The sequence below is a fragment of the Stenella coeruleoalba genome, assembly GCF_951394435.1.
Source record: "Stenella coeruleoalba genome assembly, chromosome: 7".
In the NCBI taxonomy this organism is placed as follows: domain Eukaryota; kingdom Metazoa; phylum Chordata; class Mammalia; order Artiodactyla; family Delphinidae; genus Stenella; species Stenella coeruleoalba.
Genome location: NC_137153.1, coordinates 110,809,772 through 110,836,613, shown reverse-complemented (window position 1 = coordinate 110,836,613; position 26,842 = coordinate 110,809,772). Strand labels below are relative to the sequence as shown.

At 40.3% G+C, this 26,842-nt stretch overlaps 3 protein-coding genes across 7 annotated transcripts in view; 2 read left to right on the top strand and 1 right to left on the bottom strand.

Annotated features, from left to right (window-relative positions):
- The window catches only part of RABGAP1 (RAB GTPase activating protein 1), a 159,591-nt gene extending 154,395 nt beyond the window's left edge, over positions 1 to 5,196 (bottom strand). The window contains exon 1 of the mRNA XM_079928051.1: positions 5,003 to 5,196. The gene's annotated coding sequence lies outside the window, so the exon portion shown is untranslated. The remainder of the gene's footprint in view (positions 1 to 5,002) is intronic.
- A 167-nt stretch (positions 5,197 to 5,363) lies between these two features.
- ZBTB26 (zinc finger and BTB domain containing 26) lies at positions 5,364 to 18,354 on the top strand. 5 transcript variants are annotated; one of them, XM_079927693.1, is made up of 3 exons: positions 5,364 to 5,423; positions 14,006 to 15,285; positions 17,385 to 18,354. In XM_079927693.1, the coding sequence occupies exons 2-3, from the start codon at positions 14,016 to 14,018 to the stop codon at positions 17,453 to 17,455; spliced, it is 1,341 nt and encodes a 446-aa protein (XP_079783819.1). In that variant the 5' UTR covers positions 5,364 to 5,423; positions 14,006 to 14,015; the 3' UTR covers positions 17,456 to 18,354. The 5 variants fall into 5 exon arrangements, with proteins under 5 accessions (XP_079783819.1, XP_079783821.1, XP_079783820.1 ...); XM_079927695.1 differs by having other exon boundaries at positions 5,368 to 5,419; XM_079927694.1 differs by having other exon boundaries at positions 5,376 to 5,451.
- A 1,090-nt stretch (positions 18,355 to 19,444) lies between these two features.
- ZBTB6 (zinc finger and BTB domain containing 6) lies at positions 19,445 to 26,797 on the top strand. The gene is made up of 2 exons (XM_079926744.1): positions 19,445 to 19,498; positions 20,626 to 26,797. The coding sequence occupies exon 2, from the start codon at positions 20,635 to 20,637 to the stop codon at positions 21,907 to 21,909; it is 1,275 nt and encodes a 424-aa protein (XP_079782870.1). The 5' UTR covers positions 19,445 to 19,498; positions 20,626 to 20,634; the 3' UTR covers positions 21,910 to 26,797.
- Positions 26,798 to 26,842: the final 45 nt, after the last annotated feature.

Genomic DNA, 26,842 nt, shown 5'->3' with positions numbered 1-26,842 from the left:
TGGGATTAACAGATACAAACTACTACATATAAAATAGATAAACAACAAGGTCCTACTGTATAGCACAGGGAACTATGTTCAATATCCTGTAATAAACCATAATGAAAAAGAAAAAATATATATACATATATAAAAATTGAATCACTTTACTGTACACCTGAAACTAACACAACATTATAAATCAACTATACTTCAATAAAAATAAAATACAGAACTCTTGTATTTGGAGAACAAGGTTCTTATTTCCCACCCTGGCTCCAGCAAGCCATACCAGGAATATAAACATGACTGCCTCCACAGGGTTGAGGAGTAGGAATGAGTAGGTGCTATCACACTAAAGGCTCACATTGACTGAAATTAACCTCAATTGACCAACCAAATTTTCCCCTGGAACATGCAAGCATTCAAATAGACTCCAGAGTTCCAAAACAGTTACTTCAGTTTCTGCCAGTACGATTGTTGTTTAGGTAGAGAGATGGATTCCATGTCCTTCCTACTCCGTCTGAGGAACAGAAAAAGAAAGAAATGTGAAAGTGAACAGAGCCTAAAGGATCTGTAGGACACTGTCAAGAAAAACAACATACCACTGTAAGCATCCCAAGAGGAGAAGAGAGAGAGAAAGGGGAGAAAGGATGATAATCTAACTGTAGAAAACCAAAGAAAAGAGAGAATCCTAAAGGCAACAAGAGAGAATACTCATCACATATAAGGGATCTTCAATAAGATTATCAGACAATTTCTCATCTTAAATCTTAGAGTCTGGAAGACAGTGGGTTGATAATATTCAAAGCAATGAAAGAAAAGGACTGTTGACAGATCTGTATCTAGCAAAATTGTCCTTCAAAAATGAGGGAGAGCGCTTCCCTGGTGGCGCAGTGGTTGGGAGTCCGCCTGCCGATGCAGGGGACACGGGTTCGTGCCCCGGTCCGGGAAGATCCCACATGCCGCGGAGCGGCTGGGCCCGTGAGCCATGGCCGCTGAGCCTGCGCGTCCGGAGCCTGTGCTCCGCAACGGGAGAGGCCACGACAGTGAGAGGCCCGCGTACCACCAAAAAAAAAAAAAAATTCGGGAGAAATTAAGACATTCTCTGATTTTAAAAAAAGCTAAGGGAGTTCATTACCACTAAAACCACCCTTCAGGAAATGCTGATGGGAATCCTTCACGTTGAAATGAAAGGATGCTCAACAATATTTAAAGCCATATGAAGAAATAAAGATCTCCGGTAAAGATAAATATATGGGCAATTATAATTGTAATTATTGTTTAACTCCATTTTTATTTTCTACATGATTTAAAAGACAAATGCATAAAAATATTAGTCTAATTTATTACAAACACAATGTATAAAGATGTAATCTGTAGCATCAAGAACAGAAAGAGGAGACAGAGCTGTATAGGAGAGTTTTTGTATGCTACTAAAGTTGGTATCAATTTAATTATATTGTTATAAATTTGGGCTGTTAAATGTAATTCCTATAGTAACCACAAAGGAAATGTCCATAGGATATACAAAGTAGGAAATCAGAAATAAATCAAAACTTTTCACTACAAAAAATCAAACACAGAAAAAGGCAGTAATGGAAGAAATGAAAGACACAAAAGCTATAAGGCCTATAGAAGACAAATAGCAAAATGACAGAAATAAGTCCCTCCTTATCCGTAGTTACTTTAAATGTAAATGGCATAAACTCACCAATCAAAAGACAGAGATGGGCAGAATGGATAAAACAAAAACAAAAACATGATCCATCTATATGCAGTCTAGAAAATACTCACTTTAGAGCCAAAGATATTAACAAGTTAAAAGTGGAAAAAAAGAAAAGAGAAGATATTCCATGCGAGTACTAACCAAAAGGGAGCTGGGAAGGTTATACTAAGGTCATACAAAATGACTTTAAAAAGGTTACACGAGACAAAGAAGGTCATTATATATTAATAAAAGGTTCAAAAGAGCAAGATTATATAAAAATTATAAACATTTACATAACTAGAAGAGACTTTCAAAATATATGAAGCAAAAATGACCAGAATTAAAGGGAGGAATAAACAATTCTACAATAATAATTAGAAACTTCAACAGCCCACATTCAATAATGAATAGAACAACCAGATAAAGATAAGTTAGGCATTAGAGGACTTGAACATCACAATAAACCAACTGAACCTAACAGAAGTGTACAGAACATTCCATTGAACAACAGCAGAATACACATTCTTTTCAAGTTCACATGGGACATTCTCCAGGACAGGCCATACATTAGGCCATAAAACAAGTGTCAATAGATTTTAAAAGATAGGTATTATACAAAGTATCTTCTCCAACTAAAATGGGATGAAGTTAGAAATCAGTAACAGAAGGAAAACTGGAAAATTCAAAATATGTGGAAATTAGAAACACATTCTTAAAGAACAAATGGGTCAAAGAAGACCTCAAAAGGGAAATTAGAATGTACTTGAAAATGAGTAAAAATGATAAAAACATACAAAACTTATAGGATACAATGCAAACAGTAATTAGAGAAATTTATAGTTGTAAATGGCTACATTAAAAAACAAGAAAAATCTCGGGCTTCCCTGGTGGCGCAGCGGTTGAGAGTCCGCCTGCCAATGCAGGGGACACGGGTTCGTGCCCGGGTCGGGAGGATCCCACATGCCGCGAAGCAACTGGGCCTGTGAGCCATGGCCGCTGAGCCTGCACGTCCGGAGCCTGTGCTCCGTAACGGGAGAGGCCACAGCAGTGAGAGGCCCGCGTACGACACGCACACACACACACACACACAAAAAAGAAAAATCTCAAAATACCCTAACTTTACACCTTATGAAATACGAAAAAGAACAAACTAAACCCAAAGCTAGCAGAAGTAAGGAAATAAAACGGAATGGAAATAAACCAAAAAAAAAAAAAGAAAGAGAGAGAAAAAAAAAAAAAATCAATGAAACCAAGAGTTGTTTCTTTGAAAAGATCAACAAAAATCAACCTAGAAAACAATGGGCAAATTCCTTGAAACACACAAATTATTTATTATAAATGGATTCCAGAGAAATTAGAAAATCTCAACATACTTATAACAAGAGATTGAGTGTGTAATCAAAAACGTCCCAAAAAAGAACAGTCTTGCACCAGATGGCTTCACCAGTGAATTGTACCAAATATTTAATTTAATTAAAATATTTAATTAAGAATTAATACCAATCCTTCTCAAACTCTTCCAAAAAACTGAAGAAGAGGGAATGCTTTCTAATCTCATGAGGCCCTCATTATCCTGACACCAAAGCTAAATAAACGCATCACAAGAAAATTATATACCAATGTCTCTTATGCATATAGGTGCAAAAATCCTCAACAACATAAAAGGAAATCAAATCCAACAGCATACTAACAGGATTATTCCCCATGACCAAGTGGGATTTATCCCAAGAACGCAAGAGTGGTTTACCATAAGATCAACCAATGTAATATATCTCATTAATAAGAACTAAGGGAAAAAACCTCATGATCATCTCAATTGATGCTGAAAAGTCATCTGACAGAATACAATGCCTTTTCATGATAAGATCTTTCAGAAAAGTAGTTACAGAGGGAAAATTCCTCAACATGATAAAAGTATCTGAAAAACCCACAACTAAATCAGTAGCTTACCTACACCTCTAAGAACAACTCATGAACAAGTCAAGGATGCCTCCTTTCACTGCTGCTATTCAACATTGTAGTGGAAGTTCTAGCCAGAACTATTAGACAAGAAATAAAAGGCATCCAAATTGTAAACAAAGAGGTAAAACTATATTCACAGGCAACATAATCATACATATAAAAAAACCCAAAGAATCCACAAGAAAGCTTGTAGAGCCAAAAAACAAATTCAGAAGCGTTGCTGGGTACAAGACCAACACCAAAAATCAGTTGTGTTTCTACACACTAGTAACAATATGAAAAGGAAATTAAGAAAGCAATTTCATTTATAATATTATCAAAAAGAATTAAATACCCTGAAAACTAGAAAACACTGCTGAAAGAAATTAATGAAGACCTAAGTACATGGAAAGACATTTCATGTTTAGACAGGAAGACTTAAAATTAAGATGGCAATACTACCCAAAGTGATCTACAGATTCAACACAATCTCTATCAAAATTACAACAGCCTTTTTCTCAAAAATGTAAGAGCTGATCCTCAAATTCATATGGAATTTCAAGGGCCTGGCATAGCCAAAACAATCTGGAAAAAAGAATAAAGTTGAAGGCCTCATACTTCCTCACTTACAAACTTACTACAAAGCTACAGTAATTAAAAGAATATGGTACTAGTGTAAGAGCTTCAGTCACATGTAATAGAATAGACAGCCCAGCAATAAATTCTCACACACATGGTCAGTTGATTTTCAACAAAGGTCACAACCCCATTCAATGGGGAAAGGACAGACTTTTCAAAAACGGTGCTGGAAAAACGATAACGACATGCAAAAGAATGAAGTTGACTATAGCAGCGGTGACGGTTACAATATTGTGAATGTACTTAATGCCATGGAACTTCACACTTACAAATGATTAAAATGGTAAATACTATTCATGTTTTACCACAATATCCTCTCTCTCCACCCCCTAAAAAGGAGGAGAAGCCAGAGAGCCATTGGACTGGCAAGATGGAAAAGGGCTCTAGAATGGTACTGAAGTTTACTGGTGGGCAGGACTGCGTGTATGATGCCGTCCACCAACACAAGGACTACAGGAGATAAGAAGCAGGTCTGCGGATGTACTTGAGTTCAAAGGTACATTAACACTGGACAACCAGCTGGAGATGTCTTCTAGGCAGCTGACCCTGGAGCTCAGGAGAGCTGTCTGGTCTTGCGAAAGAGATCTGTGAATAGTCAGCACGTAGTAGGTTACGGAGAATGCAGATCCCTGGGAAACACCAACATCCAAAAAGCGAGGGAGGTAAACTTCCTTCCCTCCACTTCCTGGGCCCAACGCGGCGAGTCCACATTCCTAGGCGGGAGGGGCTTACCAACACTTTAAGTGCGGAGGCACCCTTCAGGCCCACGCAGGCAGCGGACAGCCGAGGCGCAGCTAGAGAGGAGCGGCTGAGAAGGAGCGAAGCGCGCGGGGCCTGAGCCCCAAACGCTAGGGAGCCGCGGCACCCGCACCTCGACTCACGGGCAGAGATGCTCGCAGGAGTCTGGGGCACGCGCTTTGCTCCCCGCCCACAGCGCCGAAAGTCTCTCTCCGAGCCCGCCGCCCTCCCAGCCTTCCGATTGGCGGAGAGGACCGTAGGACCTGGAAGTTGTCTTTGTCCGGCGAGGGCTGCCCTTCCGGTTCCGTTGGGTCCCCCTTTGGCTCGGGTTCCCCGCCCCTCCCCCTTCCCGGAGCCCCGAGGGGCCGGAGCTCCTGGCGGTGCCGGATCCTGACGGTGGCCTTCCCCTGGGTCTGTAAGTGCGGAGGCGGCCGGAGCGCCGGGTAGGGGTACGAGGTCTCTCAAAATGGAGCCCCCTTGGGGCTCTGGATTGGCCGGGACCTGCCCTGGGATGGGGACCGAGGGGCTGGCCTAGGCCCGGGGGGACTTATGGAGCCCTAGGCCCGGCCCATGCTGTGCCCCGCCCCTTTCCCTTCCCAGCGTCTGGAGTGGGGAGCTTAAGGATGCCCCCAGGGACCTCCTCTTGGGACCCTAGCCGAGGGCACCGCAGTTTGCTTGAACGCCCGACTCTGGCATCTTGTAGGAAGTGCCAGATCTGGGCCATGGCAAGGCCTCAGGGCCAGCCCGCGAGAATCATTATGAGTGCTAAGCTAGGTTAGTCTTTTGCCACTGGCAACAGCACCTTTATATTTCTGGCGCTATGTCAGGCACTGGGAATTCGTAAGATATTGTTCCAAGTTTCAGGGTCAAGTTTGAGAGCCAGATAAAAACAAATGAGTGCCCCTGCGATGTATGAATCAGTCATGTATGTATGAACTGTTCAAGGGGCAGTTGCTGGGGAGGCTGAAGAAAGAAAGTGACTTCTCAATTTTATTTGTTGGAGAGGATAAGGTGGAGAAGGGCTTTTCCTACAGGAGGAACAGTTGCAATGCTGTGAAGGGATGACTGAGCATAACTTGTGTGGGAAGCGGAGGAGGGGGGCGCGGGGCTCTTGTGCAAAGGATGAGATATGAGGCTGGGAAAGTAGACCGAGGTCCAGATAGTGAAGGTTTAATCCTAAAGGAGGTGGGTACTTTTTGAAGAATTTTGAGCAGGAGACTGGTATAGTCAGATTTGCACCGTAGAAAACCATCTTGTTCTGGAGGTCAGCCTATAGGATAGGAATTTCTATAAACTGATTCTGGACTCTTTAGCTAAAGTCTAGATGCTCTCATTGGAGATTCTTTTGAAGGAGTAGTGGGATCAATCTAGTAAGAAGTAATGAAATCCTGAAATGGAGTTATGACAGTATTATTGGAAAGAAGGCAGGTAATGCTGTAGTGAATGCTGTAAAGACTCTATAATAAATTGGATGTTGAGGGTGAAAGAAGTATCAAAGCTGAGTCTTAGGTTTTAGGCCTGTGGTATTTGAAGAATGTTAATGCCATTATCAGCAATAAAACCATAAGCCTAGTGTAGATGACAAATTCATTTTTTGGATATGTTGACTTGAAGGCCTAGTGAGATAGCCACATGGAGCTGTCCAGTATAGAGTTGGAAATGGAAATCTGCAGCTCAACCTAAATGCTGTGGCTAGAGGTAAAGGTTTGAATTATCATAGAGCGTAGAGGTGGAAGCCATGGGAATAGCTGACATCAGGAAGGGGTTATTGAGAAAGAAGGGAATATTTGGGGGGAATGGTTGCATTTACAAAGCAGAAAGAAGACTTAGAACTAATAGTAGTTGGTGTAGCAGCAGAAACAGAAGTAGATGATAAAATATAAGAAGTAGATGATAAATATAAGGGTTCCAGCAACCAAGAAGACTCAGAAGTCAAGAGAAGAGAATACTGAGAAGGGTCCACTGGGACAATTGATGCAGAGCATTTGGAGAATGAGGGGGGGAAAGATGGCATTTCTTTATCAAGAGATCATGAGTGACCTTTTACAAAGCGATTTTAATAGAGTAATGAAGTGATAATATATGAAATAATGCAGACCTCAAGTGGTTTGGTGTCAAATGAGAATGAAAAAAAGGCCACATATGAAGGATTTCACAAACAAAATTGACAGGCTTTATTTACTTACTTACCTTGCATTTGCTTATAAAGCACAATTCCAGGCACTATTCTAAGTTCTTTTAAAAATTAACTTAATTTTAAAAATGAATTTACTTTAAAATTAATTTAATTTCCCATAACAACCCTATGAAGTAATATTCTTTGACAGGTGGGAAAACTGAAAAACAGAAGTGGTTAAGTAACTTGCCCAAGGTCACACAACTAGTAAGTGGTGGAGCAGGGTTTTGATTCTAGGAAATGTGGTTTTACCCACTGCACTAAGCAGTGATTGAATATGGGAGTCAAAAGAATGGGAAAAATTTAAGCAAAGATAGACTCAATTAATAAAAAAATGGAGAGGCTTGGAAGGAGATCCAGATTGAGAAGAAGGTAAGTAATGGATTTATGTTTGTGTTATGTATTTGTTTTTTATTTCTTTTCTTCTGTCTTAGATTCTCTTCCAGTCTGTGCCATTTTAGGTCAGTTTCATTCACAGTTAGGTCAGTTTATGTCATGCTTTCATCTATTACTTATTATCTATAATCAGGTCTCCTCTTCAGCTTCAGAGCTGTATCCAGCTAGCTAATGGATTTCTCCTTAATGTCATGCAGGCTCCTCTGGTTAAACATTTTAACACCTGACCCATGATCATCCCCTCCAATATTCCCTAGCTTATTGAATGACACTCTGTCAAAGATACCCAGTTTCTCAAACCAAATATCTTGGAGTCATCTTGACCTTTCATCTCTTGTTTCCCACCTTGGTCATCAAGTCCATCAGTTCTTTGTTTGAAATATCTTCTAGGATCTGTTTCCTCTCTCCATCCATATTATTTCCACTCAGTATCCATATTATTCAGGCCCTCATTATTTCTATCTTGATCTGTTAAAGTAATAGCATACTAACAGGTTTTCTTGCTTCCACGCCTACTGTTCTCAGAGCCATTCTCCATAAGCTTTTATTTTTGACTTATTGAGTTTTAGCCAGTTTAAGAGTTTAGATATCATGCATTTCAAGTGATAGAGTAGTAGCCTAGGGCAGGTATTTTTGATTAGCTTGAATTGAGGTTAAGTTTGATTAAGATTAGCCATGAGGATGGAGAGTTAGGAATTTTTTAAATAGAGAAGGTAATAAAACATTGAGAAACCAAGACAGGCTTTCTGAGGAAGTAAGCCTTAAGAAAACAGCAAAAAGTCAAGGACTAAGCTTTGAAGAATATACTTACCATTACACAATTTAGTGAACCCTTGAGGAACAGATCAGCAAAAGAATGGTGGAAAACTGAGGCCAGTAGTTAAGTCACTTGCCCACTTCTGTACAACAGTTTAAGAAGAATGAACAACTAGGTCTGTTTATTCAATATAAATAACCCTCAAAAGCAATAAATGAAAATTGCAAAACAATATATATATAGTTTATAAGTAAGAAACCTAATTTTATTTTTTGTTTTCTGTGGCTAGAAATGTTGTGATATAGAAGTGTTGTTTTAAAAATGGAGGGGAGGGAGGGCGTCCCTTGTGGCGCAGTGGTTGAGAGTCCGCCTGCCAATGCAGGAAACACGGGTTCGTGCCCCGCTCGTGAGCCATGGCCGCTGAGCCTGCGCGTCCGGAGCCTCTGCTCCGCAACGGGAGAGGCCACAACAGTGAGAGGCCCGCGTACCGCAAAAAAAAAATGGAGGGGACGGAGAGTCATTAAGCAAGAAACTTAGAACCAACTGAGAACTGAGTGGAAGGAGGCTGAGAAAGGGGGCTTGTACTTTACCTATATTAAAAAATTTTTCCAAGAAGGGTATATTTCTGTAATCTTACAAAAGAGTGAGACCTTGGAGAAGGCAGTGTCATGAAAGTTACCCAAAAGAAGAAAATGATTGAGTTTTATAAAGAGAAAAGCTGTAGTTTATTACAACCTCTTTGAAAAATGGCATATGGTGTTAATGAAAGACGAAGAAAGATTTCCAAGTAGCTGTGAGTGCTAAGTTGAAAGATAAAGGTACTTTTATGAGGTAGATGAGGAAACAGACTGACATACAGCTTTGGAGTTTATTATACAGAATAGAAAAGTTTTCCTTATCAGTATTATCAGAGGCATTTTAGATAAGAAACATGGATATTTTTGCACTGCCCATCGCACGGCAGTGAACGTTGTTGAACGTAGAATATTCACTGATCATTTCTAGTTACTCCTGTTTGAACAAAGGGAAATTTTCAAATTAGCTGGAACATTTGTTATGGAAATGATTATGGAAGAATTGTGTAAATATAAATAAAGAGAGAATGATCTTAAGTGAGACTATTCCTATTTCATTGATGTTTGAGAAATGGGTCATTTAAAACTTGCCGAGAGAAACTCAGCAGTATTTAGACTTAATCACAGTAACCTAGACAACAGATGATAAGGACCTGAGCCATGCCAATTGTACTAAGAATATAGAGAGAGAATTTGGAAATCATTCTGAGGAAAGAATCAACAGAATGTGGGGACCAAGTCTCTATTCTACCTGATCAGATCTTTACTTTCTTTAAGTTACTAGAAGGTCTGCTATAATCTAGAATTATGTGAGAGATTTTTATGACAATTATCAATAATTGCTGTTATAAATTAACTATAGTTGGGGAGTCTGAAAATCAAATATATTCATAATGATATTAAGTCTTGTTTGTAAATGGCATTAAGTTTCATTCTACAAAGATAAATACAGGGCTTCCCTGGTGGCGCAGTGGTTGAGAGTCCGCCTGCTGATGCAGGGGACACGGGTTCATGCCCCGGTCTGGGAGGATCCCACATGCTGCGGAGCGGCTGGGCCCGTGGGCCATGGCCTCTGAGCCTGCGGGTCCGGAGCCTGTGCTCCTCAACGGGAGAGGCCACAGCAGTGAGAGGCCTACGTACCACAAAAAAAAAAAAAAGATAAATACACAGTATATGTATAGCTGATTCACTTTGTTATAAAGCAGAAACTAACACACCATTGTAAAGCAATTATACTCCAGTAAAGATGTTAAAAAAAAAAAGATAAATACACAAAAGATAGAAAAATAATATAAAGTTAAAATAAGTGAGAAAGGAAGGTAAGACAAGGATAATACATAAATGCTTTACTATTAAAGTCCTCTAGACTTGACACAAATTTGGCTTTACGTTGTACTTTTTGTTCTTAAACATAAAACTTTTATTGAAGCATAACTAAATACACAAAAGTATATCAATCATAAGTGTACAGCTGAATGGATATGAGCAGGGAGATCTGAACAGTTACACAGTTAACGGGCATAAGATAAAACTTCAGCTAGCCTAGTTTCATACATGAATTTTGTCATCATGCAGCTTGGGCACAAGTTCTACCTCTAACATTTAATACTTTCCACCTCTCTTAAATTGAGCAAGTTATTTATGTTCACCAAGCTTGGGTTTCCTCATAGGCAAAGTGGAGATGATAATAATGCCTACCTCATAGAGATTTTGAGGATTAAATGGGTCAACTTGGGTAAAGCACTTAGCATTATACCTGGTACTCAGCAAGGATTCAGTAAAGATTAGCTATCATTTTTCTTATTTTTAAATAAAATTAAACCAGTTCATATGAAACAAGTGTTCCTTTTTATTTTGACATTTTAGAAATTTTGTTTAAAATTTGGTTTTATGTTGTTAAAACTATTTTTTGGAAACAAACCCTAGAAAGACATTTTCCCCAGGGCACTCAAAAGAGGGTATCATGATAATGTAGAGCATCTCTACCATAGCTCAATAATAATTTCCTAGGGAACATTAAGAGTTAATTATGGTTTTTGTTGAATGAGCTGTGTAAAAATAACAGTTGGTCCTTGCCCTCAAGTAACTAACAGTCTGTTGGAAAGAGAGACTGGTGACAAGAAACAATTAAGGATAAACTGTGTGGCCTGGAAATAAGAGTTTATCAAAGGGAGACAATATAGTGGACTGAGACATTAAGGAAAACTTCTTAAACAGAATAATTTTTCCTCATATTCTTGGACTACAGCAGACAAATCAAGCACTTTCCTGAGATACCTGTTTGACTGCTTCTGTTGGTAAGTTTCTTGAGACTGATGAATAGGAAGTAAATGAAATTGTACTCCAACTCCTGTCTTTGGAACTTCAAGGAACAATCCCTGAGGATAGTTGTCTAAAGCATTACAAGTACTGTCATATTATAGATGGAAGCAATTAATGCTCATTTTTCAGTGTGCGTAGGAAAATACTGACCTGTCAGTAAATTTAGGACAAGCTAAACCTCTAAGTAAGAATGCCCCTTTTGTTTGGCCACTTGAACAGCAGTCATTTATATAATTTCTAGTTATAAATTGGGACAGTCACTGTTTCCAGATCAAATATATTAAGCTACTGTAATTGCTAAAACTGACCACAGATAGATAATACAGTTGTGCCACTTTGTTTACTGATATAGTCCCTGTGTCTCCTAGATTTTTCCTTTTCATTTGATATTCACCACCTTTTCTATGATGCTGAATTTGCTTCTCTACATCCCTCCTCTCATCTTCATTGTGATTTTTCATTATCTGTACACTCAGAGTGCCATACAAAGGGAAAGCTTATAATTTATGTATAAATATATTTTAATATACCTGTGCCATACCAGTTCCCCCTCCTAAATCTCACCTCTCTTTCAATGACATTTTAATTCGGCTGAAATCTTAAGTTTAAAACCTTTACACGTTACTGTTTTTCATTTTCTATCTCCAGTTACCAAGTTTTTTGAAATATCTTTTTGTTATCTTTCCTTGCTCCTTATTCATTTTCATTCCTTTCTAGGCTCTCATGGCCTCAGACCTGTAATGTTTATGCAGACACCGCATTGGTCTTCCTAACAGCAGTTCTTGCTTCTTACTACTGTCAGATGAATCGCATAGGTTCAACAAATGCAAACTGAGCACCTGCCGTGTGTTTAGTACAATATCAGGTGATGGGAATACACACCAGTTTGAACAGAAGAGGGTTTGGCCAGTAATGTGGCTGCATTAAGTAGAATTTGAAGCCAAAGGAAAGAGTGTTTTGCCCTAGAAGATGCAGGTTCCCAGCACTAGCTCCATTGAACAGGGTGGAGATTCTTCTCTCTAATGCCATGTAGCTTGCAGTTTGGGGGGAAGGAACAAGTATTGGTATCCTGAGTGTTATGTTAGAAGCACTTAGTTATAGGTCCAGTAGAGACAACTGTTCTAATCTAAGGGGTTAGGGAAGGGCCCTCAGAGGAAATAAAGGAGTCAGAATTGGCTAGGAATAGTGTTATGGACTAAAGAAATAACTGCTAAGGTTTGGAGTCAGTAGAGTGCTGTCATGAACCAGGCACTGAGCAATATGAGTGAGACCTAGATTCTGCCTTTACGAGCTGGTGTTCTATGAGCCTTTGTAATTCAGTGTTCTAGAAGATAAAATTATAAAGATTGGGCTTCGGGGCCAGATGTTGCTAGGAACAGCTGGTTGTCTCTTGATTCTCGACTACGGAGTTGATGGATACATAAAGTTCAAGGTGAATTTATTGATGCACTGAGATTGTAGAGCCGCTTCTCAGGGGTAGACCTGCTATACCTACTGATCTCACAGAAGACTGCTATATAGACTGGTGGATTGTCATTGTAAAAATAATAAATGTGTTGACAATATCATGTTGCCATGGCTAATTCATCCTTCCCTTTAGAGTGACACATGGGAAGCCAAGTTATCAGAAAATCATTTGAAGAGTATGGAATCAGAACATGGGGACTTTCTCCAAAGGAATTGCTTCATAAAGGGACAAATACACAGAGTTTTGGCAAAGACACCTTCTCCATGGTTGAATGGTTTATGCTAATGTTTACCTTAATTATTCTTAAATTTACTTGATCAGTTTCTATTCAAGAGGTTAGTCTTCATCCAGGAGACAATGGGAGCTCACAGAAGGATTTTAGGCAGCAGTTGGATATAATCAGATCTGTGGTTTTGAAAGATGACGTGTGATGGTGTAGAAGTTGGATTAGAGGTAATAGAAGCTGGAACCAAGGAACATTTATGAATCAGTTCTAGTAGTCCGGTTGATGAGTAATGATGGATAAATAGGGATAAGGAAGAAAGAATAGAATCTAGTAAGGATTAACTAGATCCACCTTACTCCTACTCAGATTCCCACCAAGTGACTCATCTGGTTTTTCTATGTCAAATATTTACTTCATATATCAAGAAATGTTTCTTAAGAAAGAGTTTAGGTTTGTCCAAAATGCACAGGATAAAGACCTGTGCCTTTGACACTGTCTAAAAGTTGTCCCTTTAGGCATGTGACTTTCATTTTATTGCAGAAATACTTGTATGAGTAAATTCACATCAGTTTAAACAGAAGAGGGTTTACCCAAGAATGGGGCAAGCAATGTCACTGCAGTAAAATACAAAACGAAGGAAAAGAGTGTTTTGTCTTCGAAGAAGCAGGTTCACAGTATCATGCAAAATAAAGTAGTTATTTCATTATTACTTGTTGGGATGTTTTAGGTAGTTCTTGAAACCTGATAGAATTATCATTTGAGAAGCAAAAAAAATGCCCTTGGAATAACTCAAGCACTGTTCTTGTATTAAGCATCTTAAAAAGTTGAATGAATATACCAAGCTATTTACACGGATACAAGTCCACTCCTTAGGTGCAATTGACACTTGATGTTGCTAAGGTAATTTTTAACAGCCTTTGAAAGCAGTTATACTAGCTTCCTCTTTCAAGGAAAATTTTATTCAGATACATATAAACAGGTATGACAACACAAATTTGTTTTTGGAAGGAAAATCCAGGTTTTCTTAATTGTTTGTATTTTCTTAAATTCATCCTTTTTAACATTTCTGTTCTTTAGGTCTGCCAAAATGTCTGAAAGATCAGATCTCCTTCACTTCAAGTTTGAAAATTATGGAGATTCAATGTTACAAAAAATGAACAAATTAAGAGAAGAGAATAAATTTTGTGATGTTACAGTTCTCATAGATGATATTGAGGTACAGGGGCATAAAATTGTGTTTGCTGCAGGTTCCCCCTTCTTAAGAGACCAATTTTTACTGAACGATTCCAGAGAGGTGAAAATCTCCATATTACAGAGTTCCGAAGTGGGGAGACAATTGCTCTTATCCTGTTACAGTGGTGTGCTGGAATTCCCTGAGATGGAACTGGTAAATTACTTGACGGCTGCGAGTTTTCTTCAGATGAGCCACATTGTAGAACGGTGCACACAGGCCTTGTGGAAGTTTATAAAGCCAAAACAACCAATGGATAGTAAAGAGGGATGTGAACCGCAGAGTGCTTCTCCCCAGTCAAAAGAACATCAGGGAGATGCCAGAGGCTCCCCAAAGCAGGACTCACCTTGTATCCATCCATCTGAAGACAGTATGGATATGGAGGACAGTGATATTCAGATTGTTAAGGTAGAATCTATTGGGGATGTATCAGAGGTTAGAAGTAAAAAAGATCAGAACCAGTTTATTTCTTCTGAACCCACTGCTTTACATTCATCAGAGCCCCAGCACTCCCTGATAAATTCAACTGTGGAAAACAGAGTAAGTGAAATAGAACAAAACCACCTCCACAATTATGCCCTGTCTTACACAGGCAGTGATAACATCATCATGGCCTCAAAAGATGTCTTTGGGCCTAATATTCGAGGTGTAGACAAAGGCCTACAGTGGCATCACCAATGCCCAAAGTGTACCAGGGTGTTTCGTCACCTGGAGAACTACGCCAACCATTTAAAAATGCACAAACTCTTTATGTGTCTACTCTGCGGCAAGACTTTTACTCAGAAAGGCAACCTTCATCGACACATGCGTGTGCATGCCGGCATTAAACCTTTCCAGTGTAAAATCTGTGGGAAAACCTTTTCTCAGAAGTGTTCCTTACAGGATCATCTTAACCTTCACAGTGGAGATAAGCCCCATAAGTGTAACTATTGTGACATGGTTTTTGCACATAAGCCAGTTTTGAGGAAACACCTTAAACAGCTGCATGGCAAAAACAGCTTTGATAATGCCAATGAAAGAAATGTGCAAGACCTCACAGTGGACTTTGATTCTTTTGCATGTACAACAGTCACAGACTCTAAAGGGTGTCAGCCACAGCCTGATGCGACACAGGTCCTGGATGCAGGTAAACTGGCCCAAGCTGTCCTGAACTTAAGGAATGATAGTACTTGTGTGAATTGAGTAGGGCCTTTATGCTCCTAACTAGAACTGACTACAAACATGGCAATAGTCTGAGTCTTTCTAGGAGTGATTTTGCGAATTTGACTTCTCCAAAGCCTCTGTGCTCTGGAAGTCATAGGGGTGAGTCAAAGCACTAATAGACCAGGCAACTTGCCACTTGGAGTGGTCTTGCCTTCCTTTTGCCCCTTCCCATGTTCTGTTTTGAATTATTTATCCTGTGATGTCTGTTTCCTTTCCCAAGGAGTATTCCACCTGTCTACCTAACATTGACTTATGTCTTAGACTGACACTGTTTTAGACTTTTCACTGGGCACATTCTGAAGGTACCAACAAGTTAATAATATCACCTCCAATCCACTAATAGATGCTATGCTAAGAGAAGCGAATAATATTTTTCATTAGCAGAAAATAAGCTGAGATATAAGGAGATATTGCTGTTGGCCTGAATATGTGATAGAATTTGTAGTTGCCTTGCCTACTGATAATTCATCTGTGTCTGATAAATGAATGAATCTGCTTCCTACAATTTGTACTTGTCTTGGAGCTGGCTATAAAGTATTTTAGATTATTCTGTACTCTTTTCAACAGTATATAGCCCAACTTCACATCATTGAAGTTCATATAGACCAGAGTACAATATTTTTAGCAACACCTGCAGACAGATAGTTAGGAATCAGCATGGGGAGCATAACCAACAAAGGATAGTAGTACAGTTGTACAACAGTACTTATTTGGGAGGTCTTCCCCAAAAAGAAGCCAAATGTTTATAATTAACCTCTAACTTACTTGGTGATGCTTTTGAAGTCAGGATTGCTCCAGGCACATTTAAAGTGTGCTAATGCGTAATGGTCTCTCTAAAAAGGGGCTATCTGGAGTCATTCTCTAGGCTTTGTTTAGCCATCAGTAAGGTGAGTTTGGCCTTCAGAGCTTTGTCCAGTGTATTGTAATAGTCTCTGAATTCTCATTTCCTTGTGTACCTTAACTTCTAAAATGGATGAAAAAAGTGAGTCACAGGAGCAATCAGGTTTTTGCATTTAGATATTCTTATAAAGGTACATAGTCCCACCTTGTCACCTCTGATAGATCACTAATACAAAGTTGATTTTCCATTATGGAAAAACAAAACAACTGTTCTTCCTAAAGCACATGTTATAGTTCAGAAATAAAATTTTGAGTCTTATTAGCTTCTGACCCATGAGTTAGATTTAGGTAATAGGAGTGTTTGAGTCCATAGAGAATCTTAAGAGATCATTTAGTCCACCTCTCTTTTTTTAAGTTGGGATATCCAAAGCCCAAAGAGGTGGCCTGGCCAAGGTTAGCCAAAGTAGATAAGTAACTAAATATGAGCTACGGTCTCCTCACTTCTCACTGTCCCTTGGCTTAAAAAGATTTAGTACATGATCAAGAATACCTTAATAAAAAGTTCCTAGTTTGTGCTTCCCCTCTGTGAATCACTGTTTGCTTTCTGAGACATCCTGGATTTTGCAAATAAAACATCACAGAAGGATTTATTTTTGTAAGTTAATTATTTTTTGGTTAGGATGAATATTACATTTTTCCTGAGCAAGTGACTGATTTGCTAGGTGTTGATTAGGAAGGGCAAGAACAAGTAAGAATAATGTGAGAAGGATCCAAATGTGAAACTGATTTTGTCTTGAAACAGTGTTTATTTAGTTTCCATCAGGATTTTCTGTTTTTGTTTCTGAGCTATGAGAGTCCATGTACAGATAAACCAAAAATTAGTTTTAACTTGAGTAATCAGAGGGAGTTCTTAAAGTTGTTATAATTTGATGCATTTATATGTGAATCTGATTTGAAGTATAATTTCTACCTTTTGTTAAAAGATTTTAAATGAGAATAAAATTGAGTGATAAGACTAACAGGTATCTATGCCTAATGTCACTCATTATATGGTCTAATGATGCTGCCTAGCATTCTGGGTTTTTAATGATCCAGCCAAAGAGTACCAATTCTATGCAACAGTGAGACACTAACATGTTAACAGATGTTTCACTATTTTCTCTGAACATCATTTTATCACAGGGAAATTTCAAGTTGGAGTGCTTCCTCTGCTTACATTCATGTCCTGTTTTTGTTACTGGTTTGAAGACTAAAAGGCATGGGTTCAAATAAGATTGGTCTCTTTGGTTGGAGACTATTCCTGGATTCATTCAGACATTCAAGAGACATTTATTGAACACCTACTATTGCCAGGCACTATGCTAGATACTGAGGATATGAAGGTAAGATTGCTATGGTCCCTGCCCTCACAGAGTTTACAATCCCATGTAGTCTTAGTGAGATAAGGTGTCAATTTGGTTTTATCCTAGGAAGAATAAAGAAAACTGCCTTGCTTTCTTTGATCACTTTAAATTAGCATCTTGATGGTTTTGTATCACTAAATCTTCTAGTTCTCACCTTTTTCAACGGCAAACTACTGACATGGTTTACAGTGTCTTCCATTTCTTGGCTGGAGAGGTGTTCTGTTTCTGTGAGACATTTTCTTAATTTTGGTGGTACTTGACTTTTCTCTTTCTTTGTTTATACATGTTTCTTAGATTGTATTGCAAAGTGGTCAAGTTACTGATATCAAATATGTTTTACAGGGGAAGATGACTTTCAAAACTAGTCGTATTCTTGTAGAGGAGGAAGATTTTTTAAAACCTTAGACATTCAGCATTTGTATTTTATGGATCCCCAGGATAACTAAAAAGGAGAGAGGGCTATCTTTACCATAGTTTGATTTTTAAAAAATTACTGTGTCACAGTTATTTATTTATTATTTAATTTTAAAGGCAAACTCCAAACTGAAGTGGCTCTGAGGTAAATCAGATGTGGTTTTAATTTGTTTTAGTTTCCTTATTAGAAGGTCTATAAATGGAGGGTGACCATTGTCACTACTTCTAAGATATTATCCTAAACAAACAACCCAGAACATTTTATTTCAGCTGGTGAATAGCTGTTCTCAATCTGTTGTATGTTAGACATACTGTGAACTACCTCTTCACTTATTATGGGGAAGTTTCCTTAATAAAAGTTTGACAATTAAAGCTCTGGTGTCAGTGGTTTATTTTCTCTCTCCCCTCCTGCTTCCCTTTCCAATTGCTTGAATTTGAATGCAGGAATGCTTTCTTCACTCCTATTCTTGAAAAGACATTAATCAAGCACGCTGAGCTTGGCTTCAGAAGCAAATCTGGGCTAACCAGAAATTGTTACTAGGGTCAGTTACTTCCTCCTGTGCTATTGACTGAGGGGATGGAGCAACTGCTTTTAAGAATTAGCTGAGACATTCCTTCATTTGGCAAATCCTTGATGCCTACTAAGTTCTAGACTTCGGGAATGCAAGGAGCAGTAAGTCACTGTCCTAAATACCTCTGCCTAGGTGGGACACAGATTTCAATACAGGTACGATAATTGCCGTCACTAAGGCAGCCAAAGGGTTTACTGGTTCCCAATTGGGAGCCAAGTAATTCACGGGCAGTTCAGGATGGCTTCAGGGATGATGTGATTTATGAACGATGGATGAATGGGATTTTGAAGGATGAGTGGTAGGAGGGATAGGGCATGTTGGAGGAACAGCCGGGCCAACGGTTGAGATAGAAGGCCTGGGTTTGCCAAGGAAGTGAGAGGGGTAGGGGCGTGGGGAGGAAGCGATAGGTTGAGCGGTGAGGTGGGATCTAGATCCTGATGGGGCATTAGCTAGGCAATCTCGAGTACTGATCCCGATGGCACTCTCCTCTCCTTACCTCCGCCACCTTTTAAATTGTATATTTCAGGGTAAGCAGAGGACCTGGCCCCTAATAATCCGGGAGGGCCTCCCAGGGGTCCCGGTCCTGGGTACTCTGACAGACGCGCTGTACCCCAACTTCACAACCCGTCTGCTATTCGGATGTTGAAGAGAGCTCACGGAGGGGACCGGCTTGAGTACCGAAAGTGGGACAGGAGAGATGGGACTTGCCAGAATTCGGGGGCTTTTCTGTTATTCCAGGCGTGGGGGGAGTAAGGGAGACTGTCTCAGGATGTCCTTCCGGGACGCCCAGCGGGCCCCAGTAAAGAATGAAGCTAGTTGACACCGGATGTGTTTCCTCCCAGGCTGACCCCACCTTCCGGCCTGGGCCGCCGCTGCAGTGGAAAGCTCGGCTCTGGTTTCTGAGTCGGTGAGTGAGCGCGTGGGAAACTCCGGCAGGTGGGGAAGCCGGAGGAGGAGGCGGAGGAGGAGGAGGGCAGCAGCGAGGCGCGGCCCGGGAGTGGCTGGAGGGGTGCTGCAGGCACCTGGCCGTCAGGACCTTGGTCCTGGCAGGCTTGGCTCGGGAAGACCTATGTGGCGAACTGGAGGATCTTCCAGGCCACCTGTGGTACGGATTCAGTTCAACAGATATTCCCGAAGCTGCCCCTGCTCTGTGCCTGCCCCTGTGCTCGCTGCAGGAACTCAGATGAGCCAGGCTCCTTTTCGTGGTGTTCTGAGAGCAACTGACTCTGTCCGGGAGACGGGTGGATAAATCTTACTTGATTTGAGCCTTCAGCCAAATCACTAGCTGAAAGCGCGAATGTAACATGTGCAGAGGTGTAATTGGGTCTTCTTGTCTGGCCAGTGGTGAAAATCTAAATATCAAAGAAGCTTCAGTGTAAAAGATAGAGGAAAGGTAAAGCCATAACGTTGGTGAAGGCCAAATAATGAAAGATCTTGTATTTGCTAAGAAGGTTAGGCTGTCCTGGAGGTAGAGAAGAGCAATGGAGGATTTAAAGCAGAAGAGTAAAATAGAATTTTTAAAAAAGTTTTAAAAGATGTTAATCTGGTGGTACTTAGGAGGGTAGTTTGGAATGTAGGAGAGTGTCGTATCAAGGAGACTGCATTGGTCCAGGTGAACAGAAGGAAGACCTGCAGTAGTGATGAGGCGTAGGAAGTTTGGAAATTACATTAAGGTTTCTAGTTTGGGAAACTGAGTTAAGTCCACTTAGTAGTGGGCATTAACAATGTCCTTGACCACAAGGCACATACAGTTTAGTCGAGGAGAAAGACATAGAAACTGTTGAGTACAATTCAACGTAATAAGTTCTGTAACAAAAGTATGAAAAATGTACCACAAGAGCATAGAGAAATGCGTTTTATTTTTCTGGGTCTTGAGATGGTTATATAGGGGTTCACTCTTAGCGCCCAGGTTAGAATTTGAGTTGTCTTTTACCCAGTTTAGGTTTAGGATTTTTTAATTGTTTGTTTTTACTATCACAGTGTAGGAAAGCATCCCCGATCCTTACATCAATGTTTATGTTTTATTTTGCTTAGATTGTGACCATGGCTGCTGAGTCTGATGTTCTGCACTTCCAGTTTGAACAGCAAGGAGATGTAGTCTTGCAGAAAATGAATCTCTTGAGACAGCAGAATTTATTTTGTGATGTGTCAATTTATATTAATGACACTGAGTTCCAGGGGCACAAGGTGATTTTAGCTGCTTGCTCCACTTTTATGAGAGATCAGTTTTTACTCACGCAGTCAAAACATGTCAGAATCACCATCTTGCAGAGTGCAGAAGTTGGCAGAAAATTGTTGCTCTCTTGCTACACTGGAGCACTTGAAGTTAAAAGGAAAGAGCTTTTGAAATACTTGACTGCTGCTAGTTACCTTCAGATGGTTCACATTGTGGAAAAGTGCACAGAAGCTTTGTCAAAATATCTGGAAATTGATCTTACTATGAAAAATAACAATCAACATGCTGACCTGTGTCAATCCTCTGATCCAGATGTTAAGAATGAAGAAGAAAATTCAGATAAAGACTGTGAGATCATTGAAATTTCAGAGGATAGTCCTGTGGACATAGATTTCCATGTTAAAGAAGAAGAAAGCAATGCCTTACAGTCTGCAGTAGAGAGCTTGACATCAGAAAGAAAGGAAATGAAGTCACCAGAGCTGTCTTCAGTAGACATAGGTTTTAAAGACAATGAAATTCGTATCCTCCATGTGGAATCTATCAGTACTGGGGATGTAGAAAATGGGAAGTTATCACAGCCTTGTACCTCTTCAAAAGCAAGCATGTATTTCTCGGAAACACAGCATTCACTGATCAATTCTACAGTTGAGAGCAGAGTGGCAGAAGTCCCTGGGAATCAAGATCAGGGCTTATTTTGTGAGAATACTGAAGGAAGTCATGGTACAGTGAATGAGATTCAGAATCTAGAGGATGCTTTTTCCCTGAGGCACCAGTGCCCCCGGTGCCCTCGGGGGTTTCTTCACGTTGAAAACTATCTGCGCCACCTTAAGATGCATAAACTGTTCTTATGCTTACAGTGTGGGAAAACGTTTACACAAAAGAAAAATCTCAACCGGCACATTCGAGGGCACATGGGCATACGGCCCTTTCAGTGTACTGTATGCCTGAAGACATTTACTGCTAAAAGCACACTTCAAGACCACTTGAACATACACAGTGGGGATCGGCCATACAAATGCCACTGTTGTGACATGGATTTCAAGCACAAATCTGCTCTCAAAAAGCACGTAACCTCTGTCCATGGCAGAAGCAGTGGCGAAAAACTACCCAGGCATGATCTGGAAAGGCAAAATCGACTATAATTAGAATCACACCTTGCTATGTAAGCCTTACATCATTCTGTTAGGCAAGTCTTTCTATAGAAATGCAGCATTTGTAATATTGCATTTCCAACCCTATCTTTGGGTCTTATTTTTGGTCTACCTACACAAGTTATTCTTTCTGAACTTGTACTACCAGTTCCAAAGTGTGGGAGACATGTTAAAGCTGAGAGGATGCTGTCTCATCTCATACATTATATATAAGTCCCAGTGGCTTACCTAGAGAAATAGTGTTCCTCTTAAATATTCTTGATTCTAGTGACAGAGGACCAGCATTATTTCCAGATTCTGACTTTGAGTCTCTAGGTAATTGATATAAGTGTAAAATCCAACCATACCATAACTTCAATAAATTAGGATAATGGGAAGAGAAAATAAATTTTAAAACATGCTATTACCCATTATTAGTGATTTTAAAAACAGGACTGGTGAATTTTTTTTTAACCAACTCTATTGGATTCCAAACTAAACACCAAGGTATCTATTGTTTTAAACCATAAAGGAACACAATTCAAATTCATTTGGAAGTAGCAGACTTTCCTTATACATAAGCTAATATTCCTTACAATAATATTTCCATGAGTTGTTAGTATACATATTTTAGAAATGATTAATTGGGCCTAGGTTTCTTGATTTTATTTAATACGGTTACATTTAATAATTTTGTGGCCAGTAGAATTATACCATTGGCATGAAGCTCTAAGATATTTTTTCTGTTTCCTTTTTGAAATTTATTTTATTTGTTGGTTAACGTACAGTAAAATTGACCTTTGTTTTTGGTGTACAGTTCTATGAATTTTTACATATGTACAGATTTATGCAACCACCACTGCAATTAGGATACAGAACATTCCATCACCCTCCAAAACTCCTTTATGCTTCCCCTTTGTAGTCAGCTCCTCATCCTAGCACTAAACCCAGGCAACAGTTCTCCATCACTATAATTTTGCCTTTTCTGAAATATCATAAATGGAACCTTATAGTATGTTCCTCTTTATTAAAAAAAATTATGATTTATTTCTTTCTTTTGGCTGCACTGGGTCTTAGTTCCAGCACACGGGATCTTTTAGTTGCGGCATGCAGACTTCTTGGTTGCAGCATGCATGTGGGATCTAGTTCCCTGACCAGGGAGCGAACCCAGGCCCCTTGCATTGGGAGCATGGAGTCTTACCCACTGGACTACCAGGGAAATCTGTAGCATGTTCCCTTTTGGTATGCTTTTTTCACTCAGCATAATGCCTTTGAGACTCATCCATGTTCCTGTGTGTGTCAGTAGTTCATTCCTTTTTCTGTCTTGAATTGGCAATATATATTAGTTTTCTTACTGTCACTAGATGAGCAGTTTAAATATGGGTAGCTATTAGTATCCTCTTAATAACTTTTTTCATTTACATTAATGCAATTTTTATAACCCTCCCTAGAGTTTTCTTTTTTCATTTTTCCTGAAGTGTTCTATTTGCCTTTTCCCCCTCAGTTTTATGAGATGTACTTGACATACATCACTTTATGAGCTTAAGGTGTATAGCATAATGTTCTGACTTACATATATTGAAATACTTAGTGCAGTAAATTTAGTAAGGATCCATCATCTCATAGAGATACAATAAAAAGAGAAAGCAAAAAAACATTTTATTTTTCTTTTTATGGGGATATTGACTGAAAAAAATGCACAATGCTAGAGTTGCTGTAAGGACAATAAAGATTAAGTGGTCATGGAGGTAGAAGGGGCAGAGGATCCATCACACCCCACTGCACCCTCTGGACTTCCTGTTAGGTGAGAATTATATACCTCCTACTTCTTTTAGTCACTGTTTTCCAGTCACTCATAAATAAAAATAGTCTGCACAGGGAGCACCAGGGCCAGGGCAGGGGAGGGTGCTTCCCTGTACCATTAAAATGCTCATTTTAAGTTCCTGTCTTGAACAGGTTTAAGATAAAAGCGTACAGTTCTGTGGGCCACTTATGTTTCCTCCTAACAAGTTGAAAACGATTTTAATAAAAAGTTGTTTTTGCCAGCAGGTTTCTCACATGTCGTGCTCATGAGGCTCAAACAACTCAGTGGTTGGGAACTTGGGTCTCCAAGTGGTCGCTGTCGGGCAGTGGTTGGATATGGGATCATTTGTTTTTTGGAAGTTTACGGTTTTTTTCAGCCTGTCCTCCCAATTTGCTGAGTCCCAAGGCATCTTGAGATGAGTTTTCTGTCTCTGCATTACCACCTTGTCATCACGATTCCTTGCCAAGATGTCCAGGTTGGCCCTTTTCTTTCTTGTCAGACAAGGAGCTGATAGAGGACTTGATGACCTTCTTCCTGGGGGCTTTGGGCAGCGAGTCCTGGCTGCTGTTACTACTGCTGGGGTTGCTCACGGGGCCATCCTGCGAACCTTTTGAGTTGTACACGTCCCTGGTGTTCTCGGGGCTGGCTGTGTGCAGCACCCCCTTGTGCATCTGGTCCAGCCGAAGGGACAGCGGGGAGGAGGGGGCCGAGGTTCCACATTTTATGGTCATCTTGTCATCTTGTCCCGCTTCTCGGGAAGCTGGTGGCCTGGAAGTCTCCTCACTCAGCCCTGGCAGCCAGCCTTTCTGGGGGTGCAGCCACACCACGCTGCTGCTGAAGGAGTCTGCAGGCCCATCTGCCACGGGGAACCTGACATCTGGGACGCTGCCCAAGTGGGGTCGGCCTTGGTGATGGAGCTCCTCTCAGCCTTGTCTGGTCCAGTTAAGCTCTCAGGGCTTCCAGGTTTAGTCTTAGCTGATCCTTACCATGTTGCATTTCTTCTAACTGCGTTTTTGCATTCTCAACTTCTAGTAGGAGAGACTTCTTTGCTAGAGTAGCTGTTCTCTCTTTAAGATGAAGCTGAAGCCTCTTGTTGGATTCTGAAAGAAGCTTGTCAACAGTGCCCGATAAACATTATGTTCTTCATTCATTTTCTCTCTGCCTTGCCTTGGAGAGTGCAGCCACACTCTGGGCCAGCTCTGCCTCCACCTTGGGGAGCACCTCTGCTATCTGCAGGGTCTGCTGCAGCTCCTGCTGTGCCAGCTGCAGGCGTTCTTGCAACTGGCAGTTTTTAGCCTCAGTTTCACGGACATCTCCTTTCAATTTCGTGTTCATTTCCTCAGATTTAATGAGGTCTTCTCTGGCCGTGTACAGATTTCCTCCAGCTCTGTGACGTGAGTAGAGAGGGCTGCCAGGCGCTCCTTCATCTGGCTCCGCTCTCTTGACTGCTTGTCCCTGATTTCCCCAGAGCTCGATCAATTTAGCAAGGTCTTCCTCGTGAAGATCTTCCTCAGAGAAGACCTACAGGTCTCCACCATCACGTCCCTGTACAAGGCCCTCTGAGCAGGGTCCAGGTATTCCCACTCCTCCTGAGTGAATTTTATGGCCACCTCCTCAAAGGTCAACCGTTCCTGAGAAAGAGCGATCCCAGACTCCAGTTCTTTCCTCTTCCAGGCATCTTCCTTAGGCTGTTGAAGCCAATCTTGAAAGTTTCAAAGGTACTGTTTAATGCTTGGAATCAGCATACCCTCTTCCTGTGCCACAACCATGCACACATGGGCGACCTCACTACGTGGAATAGACTGCTGCCGACAGTCACAGGAGGGATGCTGCACAGTCATCTCCCACAGAGACCGACAGGTGAGGTTTCCCACACTTTGCTTCAGATCACGCTCGCCCAGGAGTTCCCCGGTGCCCTAGTGGTTAGGATTCTGGGCTCTCGCTGCTGTGGCCTAGGTTCAGTCCCTGGTCAGGGAACCGAGATCCTGCAGGCAAATAAACTTTCCAATATATGAGAAGAGAAGAAGAATGCACTCAGGCCTGGAATAAATCTGACCAGTAAGGGCCACATCCGGATTTACTTGGGGCGGAGGGCCAGGTGCTGGGATTTTAGGTCCCTGGAGAGTCCCACACCAACAGGAAGGGTAGCAGGGTACGGCACAGCACAAATTTACCCTAGAAAGAAGCCCTCCCTGGAGTTTTGTTCTGTATTTCCAGAAATGTGCCAAAAGCAAAACCATGACTGTGTAGTTATTTCACTGAGAGCAATATTTCAAACTGCGTTATGAGCCATCGCTCTCTAATATCCCTGTCCACACGTAACACAAAACTCTTCGTTGTTATAGCAAGATAAAAATATAGTGCAGGGAAAATCATATTTTCTAAAACACAGGAACTATTTGTAAAGAAGGCTGACTGGATACATCTTATTTCAAGATGTTCTGTTCCTCCTCTACTCACCTCAGCTTTATTTAGAATTTCTGCTACGTTTAGTTTCTGTGGAAGCCCTTCCACATTTTAAAATGTAATATACTTTGTACCATTTAATGAATTTTGTGATGAATCACATGTTGATTGTTATAAATGTTAACTATCTTTTTTGTGATACTTCTGTGAAAAATATGTTCTTTATAGATTTTTAACTCTGGGAGAGATTTTAAGTAACCCAGCGCTAGTGTTAGATAAGAAAAACAACTTCATAATTCCCAGGTCACTAGTTAGTGACATTGGGTAGGTCACCTCTCCTTGAGCTTTTCTTAAATTTATATGTAAAATAACAACTTTGATCTTGATAATTTGTAAGATCATTTCCAGGTCTAAAATTCTATGATTTTATATTTAAATCTTCCTGAGTTTCTAAGAACAGAGGGAAAAGCAAGTGAGGAGAGTTTTGTGTCTTTATGAATGTTGCTATTTAGTACTCCATTGGAGACAGAACTTTTCTAAATTAAAGAGTGTTTTTCTTCCACTGGAGAATTTGATAGCACAGCGCTCAATTTTCTTTCCCATTTGACCTATGATTGGCCATTTGTAGGCATGAGAACACTTCCCTTTCAGAAATAGTTTGTGATTGAAGTACTTTTCTTATTTTTGCTTCCTAGGATGAAATTTTGTGGGGGAGGGATGGAAATGGGAGGGGAG